The sequence below is a fragment of the Pseudochaenichthys georgianus genome, unplaced genomic scaffold (genome assembly GCF_902827115.2).
Source record: "Pseudochaenichthys georgianus unplaced genomic scaffold, fPseGeo1.2 scaffold_702_arrow_ctg1, whole genome shotgun sequence".
Taxonomy (NCBI): domain Eukaryota; kingdom Metazoa; phylum Chordata; class Actinopteri; order Perciformes; family Channichthyidae; genus Pseudochaenichthys; species Pseudochaenichthys georgianus.
This window is the reverse complement of record NW_027263256.1, coordinates 77,038-85,904: the sequence shown is the minus strand read 5'-3', so window position 1 is coordinate 85,904 and position 8,867 is coordinate 77,038. Positions and strand designations below refer to the sequence as shown.

General features: G+C 53.1%; 1 protein-coding gene across 1 annotated transcript; it reads right to left on the bottom strand.

Moving 5' to 3' along the window:
- Positions 1 to 921: 921 nt before the first annotated feature.
- On the bottom strand, positions 922 to 2,217 carry LOC139433603 (salivary glue protein Sgs-3-like). The gene has a single exon (XM_071202671.1). It carries the CDS (start codon positions 2,215 to 2,217, stop codon positions 922 to 924), a length of 1,296 nt encoding a protein of 431 aa, XP_071058772.1.
- Between the last annotated feature and the right edge of the window lie 6,650 nt (positions 2,218 to 8,867).

The following is an 8,867-nucleotide window of genomic DNA, read 5'->3' as shown; positions in this document are numbered from 1 at the left end:
AATAAAGCCATGTGCACACTGTATTTAAAGTAATGTTAGCCAGCTTTCAGACACTAATTCCTGGGGAAGAAAGTCACCCTGGACGGGTCATCAAATGTGATTGAAATGGACAGATTCCTGTACATTTCAATCACTTTTAATGGGAGTCGTGAGGTGTGGATGAAATGGCCATATCTTCCTTAAATTCACATCAAACTCACCCAGCTTTCACACACTATTTCATGGGTAATAAAGCCATGTGCACACTGTATTTAAAGTAATGTTAGCCAGCTTTCAGACACTAATTCCTGGGGAAGAAAGTCACCCTGGACGGGTCATCAAATGTGATTGAAATGGACAGATTCCTGTACATTTCAATCACTTTTAATGGGAGTCGGTGTGGATGGCCTGTTGAATCCGATTTTGAGCACTCTTTTCCCCGCATAAACTAGTTTAAATCACCGTTAAACACTTATTCTGTTGATGTCTATATAACCGACTTCCCGCTATGCATTAAGTCGGTTATATGGACCCTGTACACTAGGCATACCGCGGCCGGTAGTAAATGTCCAACCATTGTACCCTCTGGTCCCTAGGGTATGGAGCTTGAGTTGTTGCTCCAGAAGTTGTCGTGGCTGCGGTAGTTTGGGCTGAAGTTGTGGGGGCTTCAGTTGTCTGAGATACAGTTGTTGGGGCTGCATTTGTGGGGGCTGTAGTTGTTGGAGCTACAGTTGTAGGACCTGTAGTTGTGGGAGAAGCTGTCGTAGGGGCTACAGTTGTTGGGGCTGCTGTCGTGGGAGCTTGAGTTGTCACTCCAGCAGGTGTCGTGGCTGCAGTTGTAGGACCCGTAGTTGTGGGGGAAGCTGTTTTACGGGCTGCAGTTGTTAGTGCTGCAGTTGTAGGAGCTTGAGTTGTTGGAGCTTGAGTTGTTGCTCCAGCATTTTATGTGGCTGCAGTTGTTGGGGCTACAGCTGTAGGACCCACAGTTGTGGGAGCAGCTGTTGTAGGAGCTAAAGTAGTGGGGGCTGCAGTTGTAGGACCTTTAGTTGTGGGAGCAGCTGTTGTAGGGACTAAAGTAGTTGTGGCTCTAGTTGTGGGGGCTGCAGTTGTTGGGGCTACAGTTGTTGGAATTACAGTAGTGGGGGTTGCAGTTGTCGTGATTGCAGTTGCATGACCTGTAGTTGTGGGAGCAGCTGTTGTGGGAGTTTGAGTTGTTGCTCCAGCAGTTGTTGTAGCTGCGGTTGTTGGGGCTGAAGTTGTTGGGGCTGAAGTTGTTGGGGCTGCAGTTGTCAGGGCTTCAGTTGTGGGAGCTTGAGTTGTGGGGCCAGCTGTTGTAGGGGCTGCAGTTGTCGCGGCAGCAGTTATGGGGGCTGCAGTTGTAGGACTTGTAGTTGTGGGAGAAGCGGTTGTAGGAGCTACAGTAGTGGGGGCTGCAGTTGTTGGGGCCACAGTTGTTGGGGCCACAGTTGTAGGACCTGTAGTTGTGGGAGCAGCGGTTGTGGGAGCTTGAGTTATCTCTCCAGTAGTTGTCGTGGCTGCAGTCCTAGGGGCTGAAGTTGTAGCTCCTGTAGTTGTGGGAGAAGCTGTTGTTGGGGACAAAGTAGATGGGCCTGCAGTTGTCGGGGCTGCAGTTGTGGGGGCTGCAGTTGTTGTGGCCACAGTGGTTGGAACTACAGTAGTGGGGGCTGCAGTTATCATGGTGGCAGTTGCGGGACCTGTAGTTGTGGGAGCAGCTGTTGTAGGGGCTGTGGTTGTTGGGGCTGCAGTTGTTGGGGCTACAGTAGTGGGGAGTGCAGATGTCGGAACTACAGTAGTGGGGGCTGCAGTTGTGGGGGCCACAGCTGTAGGACCTGTGGTTGTGGGAGCTGCTGTTGTTGGGGATTCAATTGTGGGGACTGCATTTGCAGGACCTGTAGTTGTGGGACTAGCTGTTGTAGGGGCTAAAGTAGTGGGGTCAACAGTTGTGGGGGCCTCAGTTGTAGGACCTGTGGTTGTGGGAGAGGCTGTTGTAGGGGCTGCAGTTGTTGGGGCTGCAGCTGTAGGGGCCACAGTTGTCAGAACTACAGTATTAGGGGCTGTAGTTGTGAGGGCTGCCGTTGTGGGGGTCACAGCTGTAGGACCTGTAGTTGTGGGAGCAGCTGTTGTAGGGGCTACTGCAGTGGGGGCAGCAGTTGCAGGACCTGTAGTTGTGGGACTAGCTGTTGTAGGGGCTAAAGTAGTGGGGGCTAAAGTTGTCATAACTACAGTAGTGGGGGCTGCAGTTGTTGGGGCTGCTGTTGTGGGAGCTTGAGTTGTCTCTCCATTAGTTGTCGTGGCTGCAGTTGTAGGGGCTGAAGTTGTAGCTCTTGTAGTTGTAGGAGAAGCTGTTGTAGGGGCCAAAGTAGATGGACCTGCAGTTGTCGGGGCTGCAGTTGTGGGGGCTGCAGTTGTTGTGGCCACAGTGGTTGGAATAACAGTAGTGGGGGCTGCAGTTGTCATGGTGGCAGTTGCGGGACCTGTAGTTGTGGGAGCAGCTGTTCTAGGGGCTGCAATTGTTGGGGCTGGGGTTGTTGGGGCTGCAGTTGTTTGGGCTACAGTAGTGGGGAGTGCAGATATCGGAACTAGAGTAGTGGGGGCTTTAGCTATGGGGGTTGCAGTTGTAGGGGCCAGAGTTCTCCGAACTACAGTAGTGGGGGCTGTAGTTGTGGGGGCTGCAATTGTGGGGGCCGCAGTTGTAGGACCTGTGGTTGTGGGAGGTGTTGTTGTATGGGCTAAAGTAGTGGGGGCTAAAGTTGTAGGACCTGTAGTTTTGGGGGCAGCTGTTGTAGGGGCGAAAGTAATGTGGACTGCAGTTGCAGGACCTGTAGTTGTGGGACTAGCTGTTGTAGGGGCTAAATTAGTGGGGGCTAAAGTTGTAGGACCTGTAGTTGTGGGAGAAGCTGTTGTAGGGTCTAAAGTAGTGGGGGGTGCAGTTGTTGTGGCCACAGTAGTTGGAACTACAGTAGTGGGGGCTGCAGTTGTCATGGTGGCAGTTGCGGGACCTGTAGTTGTGGGAGCAGCTGTTCTAGGGGCTGCAATTGTTGGGGCTGGGGTTGTTGGGGCTGCAGTTGTTTGGGCTACAGTAGTGGGGAGTGCAGATATCGGAACTAGAGTAGTGGGGGCTTTAGCTATGGGGGTTGCAGTTGTAGGGGCCAGAGTTCTCCGAACTACAGTAGTGGGGGCTGTAGTTGTGGGGGCTGCAGTTGTGGGGGCCGCAGTTGTAGGACCTGTGGTTGTGGGAGGTGTTGTTGTATGGGCTAAAGTAGTGGGGGCTAAAGTTGTAGGACCTGTAGTTTTGGGGGCAGCTGTTGTAGGGGCGAAAGTAATGTGGACTGCAGTTGCAGGACCTGTAGTTGTGGGACTAGCTGTTGTAGGGGCTAAATTAGTGGGGGCTAAAGTTGTAGGACCTGTAGTTGTGGGAGAAGCTGTTGTAGGGTCTAAAGTAGTGGGGGGTGCAGTTGTTGTGGCCACAGTAGTTGGAACTACAGTAGTGGGGGCTGCAGTTGTCATGGTGGCAGTTGCGGGACCTGTAGTTGTGGGAGCAGCTGTTGTAGGGGCTGTAGTTGTGGGGGCTGCAGTTGTTGGAGCTACAGTTGTAGGACCTGTGGTTGTGGGAGATGCTGTTGTAGGGGCTGTGGTTGTAGGGGCTGCAGTTGTTGGAGCTACAGTTGTAGGACCTCTGGTTGTGGGAGAGGCTGTTGTAGGGGCTGCAGTTGTTGGGGCTGCTGTTGTGGGAGCTTGAGTTGTCGCTCCAGCAGTTGTAGGACCCGTAGTTGTGGGGGAAGCTGTTGTTGGGGCTGCAGTTGTTATTGCTGCAGTTGTTGGAGCTTGAGTTATGGGAGCAGCTGTTATAGGGGCTAAAGTAGTGGGGGCTGCAGTTGTAGGACCTGTAGTTGTGGGAGCAGCTGTTGTAGGGACTACAGTAGTGGGGGCTGCAGTTATTGGAGCTGCAGATGTTGGGGCTACAGTTGTCAGAACTACAGTAGTAGGGGATCTAGTTGTGGGGGCTGCAGTTGTTGGGGCCACAGTTGTCGGAATTACAGTAATGGGGGCTGTAGTTGTTGGGGCCACAGTTGTCAGAACTACAGTAGTGGGGGCAGCAGTTGCAGGACCTGTAGTTGTGGGACTAGCTGTTGTAGGGGCTAAAGTAGTGGGGGATAACGTTGTAGGACCTGTAGTTGTGGGAGCAGCTGTTGTAGGGGCGACAGTAGTGGGGGCTGTAGTTGTTGGGGCCACAGTTGTCATAACTACAGTAGTAGGGGCTGTAGTTGTTGGGGCTGCTGTTGTGGGAGCTTGAGTTGTCTCTCCAGCAGTTGTCGTGGCTGCAGTTGTAGGGGCTGAAGTTGTAGGGGCTGAAGTTGTAGCTCCTGTAGTTGTGGGAGAAGCTGTTCTAGGGGCCAAAGTAGATGGGGCTGCAGTTGTGGGGGCTGCAGTTGTTGTGGCCACAGTGGTTGGAACTACAGTAGTGGGGGCTGCAGTTGTCATGGTGGCAGTTGCGGGACCTGTAGTTGTGGGAGCAGCTGTTCTAGGGGCTGTGATTGTTGGGGCTGTGGTTGTTGGGGCTGCAGTTGTTTGGGCTACAGTAGTGGGGAGTGCAGATGTCGGAACTACATTAGTGGGGGCTTTAGTTATGGGGGTTGCAGTTGTAGGGGCCAGAGTTGGCAGAACTACAGTAGTAGGGGCTGTAGTTGTGGGGGATGCAGTTGTGGGGGCCACAGCTGTAAGACCTGTGGTTGTGGGAGGTGTTGTTGTTGGGGCTGCAATTGTGGGGGCTGCAGTGGTAAGACCTGTAGTTGTGGGAGGAACTGTTGTATGGGCTAAAGTAGTGGGGACTGCATTTGCAGGACATGTAGTTGTGGGACTAGCTGTTGTAGGGGCTAAAGTAGTGGGGGGGGAAGTTGTAGGACCTGTAGTTGTGGTAGAAGCTGTTGTAGGAGCTAAAGTAGTGGGTTCTGCAGTTGCAGGACCTGTAGTTGTGGGACTAGCTGTTGTAGGGGCTAAAGTAGTGGGGGGGGGATGTTGTAGGACCTGTAGTTGTGGTGGAAGCTGTTGTAGGAGCTAAAGTAGTGGGTTCTGCAGTTGCAGGACCTGTAGTTGTGGGACTAGCTATTGTAGGGGCTAAAGTAGTGGGGACTGCATTTGCAGGACCTGTAGTTGTGGGACTAGCTGTTGTAGGGGCGAAAGTAACGGGGACTGCAGTTGCAGGACCTGTAGTTGTGGGACTAGCTGTTGTATGGGCTAAAGTAGTGGGGACTGCATTTGCAGGACCTGTAGTTGTGGGACTAGCTGTTGTGGGACTAGCTGTTGTAGGGGCGAAAGTAACGGGGACTGCAGTTGCAGGACCTGTAGTTGTGGCACTAGCTGTTGTAGGGGCTAAAGTAGTGGGGGGGGGAGTTGTAGGACCTGTAGTTGTGGGAGCAGCTGTTGTAGGGTCTAAAGTAGTGGGGGCTGCAGTTGTTGTGGCCACAGTGGTTGGAACTACAGTAGTGGGGGCTGCATTTATCATGGTGGCAGTTGCGGGACCTGTAGTTGTGGGAGCAGCAGTTGTTGGAGCTACAGTTGTAGGACCTGTGGTTGTGGGAGAGGCTGTTGTAGGGGCTGCAGTTGTTGGGGCTGCTGTTGTGGGAGCTTGAGTTGTCGCTCCAGCAGTTGTAGGACCCGTAGTTGTGGGGGAAGCTGTTGTAGGGACTACAGTAGTGGGGGCTGCAGTTGTTGGAGCTGCAGATGTTAGGGCCACAGTTGTCAGAACTACAGTAGTAGGGGATCTAGTTGTGGGGGCTGCAGTTGTTGGGGCCACAGTTGTCGGAACTACAGTAGTGGCAGCTGTAGTTGTTGGGGCCACAGTTGTCAGAACTACAGTAGTGGGGGCAGCAGTTGCAGGACCTGTAGTTGTGGGACTAGCTGTTGTAGGGGCTAAAGTAGTGGGGGCTAAAGTTGTAGGACCTGTACTTGTGGGAGCAGCTGTTGTAGGGGTGACAGTAGTGGGGGCAGCAGTTGTCGTAACTACAGTAATGGGGGCTGTAGTTGTTGGGGCCACAGTTGTCAGAACTACAGTAGTAGGGGCTGCAGTTGTTGGGGCTGCTGTTGTAGCTCCTGTAGTTGTGGGAGAAGCTGTTGTAGGGGCCAAAGTAGATGGGCCTGCAGTTGTGGGGGCTGCAGTTGTTGTGGCCACAGTGGTTGGAACTACAGTAGTGGGGGCTGCAGTTGTCATGGTGGCAGTTGCGGGACCTGTAGTTGTGGGAGCAGCTGTTCTAGGGGCTGTGATTGTTGGGGCTATGCTTGTTTGGGCTGCAGTTGTTTGGGCTACAGTAGTGGGGAGTGCAGATGTCGGAACTACAGTAGTGGGGGCTTTAGTTATGGGGGTTGCAGTTGTAGGGGCCAGAGTTGTCAGAACTACAGTAGTGGGGGCTGCAGTCGTGGGAGCCACAGCTGTAGGACCTGTGGTTGTGAGAGGTGTTGTTGTTGGGGCTGCAATTGTGGGGGCTGCAGTGGTAAGACCTGTAGTTGTGGGAGCAACTGTTGTATTGGCTAAAGTAGTGGGGACTGCATTTGCAGGACCTGTAGTTGTGGGACTAGCTGTTGTAGGGCCTAAAGTAGTGGGGGCTAAAGTTGTAGGACCTGTAGTTGTGGGAGCAGCTGTTGTAGGAGCTAAAGTAGTGTGGACTGCAGTTGCAGGACCTGTAGTTATGGGACTAGCTGTTGTAGGGGCTAAAGTAGTGGGGGCGAAAGTTGTAGGACCTGTAGTTGTGGGAGCAGCTGTTGTAGGGGCTAAAGTAGTGGGGGCTGCAGTTGTTGGAACTGCAGTTGTTGGGGCCACAATTGTAGGACCTGTTGTTGTGGGAGAAGCTGTTGTAGGGGCTAAAGTAGTGGCGGCTGTAGTTGTTGGAGCTGCAGTTGTGGGGGCCACAATTGTAGAACCTGTGGTTGTGGGAGCAGCTGTTGTAGGGGCTACTGTAGTGGGGCCTGCAGTTGTCTGGACTGCAGTTGTGGGGGCTGCACTAGTTGGGGCCACAGTGGTCGGAACTACAGTAGTGGGGGCTGCAGTTGTCGTGGTTGCAGTTGCAGGACCTGTAGTTGTGGGAGCAGCTGTTGTAGGGGCTAAAGTAGTGGGGCCTGCAGTTGTCGGGACTGCAGTTGTGGGGGCTACAGTAGTTGGGGCTGCAGTTGTCTGAGCTACAGTTGTGGGGGCTGCAGTTGTTGGAGCTACAGTTGTAGGACCTCTGGTTGTGGGAGAGGCTGTTGTAGGGGCTGCAGTTGTTGGGGCTGCTGTTGTAGGAGCTTGAGTTGTCGCTCCAGCAGTTGTAGGACCCGTAGTTGTGGGGGAAGCTGTTGTCGGGGCTGCAGTTGTTATTGCTGCAGTTGTTGAAGCTTGAGTTGTGGGAGCAGCTGTTATAGGGGCTAACGTAGTGGGGGCTGCAGTTGTAGGACCTGTAGTTGTGGGAGCAGCTGTTGTAGGGACTACAGTAGTGGGGGCTGCAGTTGTTGGAGCTGCAGATGTTGGGGCCACAGTTATCAGAACTACAGTAGTAGGGGATCTAGTTGTGGGGGCTGCAGTTGTTGGGGCCACAGTTGTCGGAACTACAGTAGTGGGGGCTGCAGTTGTCATAGTTGCAGTTGCAGGACCCGTAGTTGTCGGAGCAGCTGTTGTAGGGGCTGTGGTAGTTGGGGCTGTAGTTGTTGGGTCTACAGTTTTAGGACCTGTAGTTGGGGCTGAAGTTGTAGGACCTGTAGTTGTGGGAGGAGCTGTTGTGGGAGCTTGAGTTGTCGCCCCAGCAGTTGTCATGGCTGCGGTTGTTGGGGCTTCAGTTGTTGGGACTGCAGTTGTTGGGGCTACAGTTGTAGGACCTGTAGTTGTGGGAGCAGCTGTTGTAGAAGCTACAGTAGTGGGGGCTACAGTTGTGGTGGCCACCATTGTAGGACCCGTAATTGTGGGAGAAGCTGTTGTAGGGGCTGCAGTTATTAATGCTGCAGTTGTAGGAGCTTGAGTTGTTGCTCCAGAAATTGTTGTGGCTGCGGTTGTTGGGGCTGAAGTTGTAGGACCTGTAGTTGTGGGAGAAGCTGTTGTATGTGCTAAAGTAGTGGGGGCTGGAGTTGTAGGATCTGAAGTTGTGGGAGCTTGAGTTGTCACTACAGAAGTTGTCGTGGCTGCAGTTGTTGGGGATACAGTTGTAGGACCTGTAATTGTGGGAGCATCTGTTGTAGGGGCTGCAGTTGTTAGTGCTGCAGTTGTAGGAGCTTTAGTTGTCGCTCCAGCAGTTGTCGTGGCTGCAGTTGTTGGGGCTACAGTTGTAGGACCCACAGTAGTTGGTGCTGCAGTTATCGTAACTACAGTAGTGGGGGCTGTAGTTCTGGGGGCTGTAGTTCTTGGGGCCACAGTTGTCTGAACTACAGTAGTAGGGGCTGTAGTTTTGGGAGCTTGAGTTGTTGCTCCAGCAGTTTTCGTGGCTGAAGTTGTGGGGACTGAAGTTGTAGGACCTGTAGTTTTGGGAGCATCTGTTGTAGGGAATAAAGTAGTTGGGCCTGCAGTTGTTTGGGCTGCAGTTGTGGGTTCTGCGGTTGTTGGGGCCACAGTTGTCGGAATTACAGTAGTGGGGGCTGCAGTTGTCATGGTTGCTGTTGCAGGATCTGTAGTTTTGGGACCTGCGGTTGTTGGGGCTGCAGTTGTTGGGTCTGCAGTTGTGGGGGCTTTAGTTGTCGCTCCAGCAGTTGTCATGGCTGAAGTTGTAGGGGCTGAAGTTGTAGGACCTGCAGTTGTGGGGTCTGCAGTTGTTGGTGTAACAGTTGTCGGAACAACATTAGTGGGGGCTGCATTTGTCATGGTTGCAGTTGCATGACCTGTAGTTGTGGGAGAAGCTGTTGTTGTAGCTACA

Bases quoted from the DNA above. Each gene is read 5' to 3' on its own strand.
- LOC139433603 (XM_071202671.1), bottom strand. From the start codon at position 2,217: ATGACAACTTTAGCCCCCACTACTTTAGCCCCTACAACAGCTAGTCCC.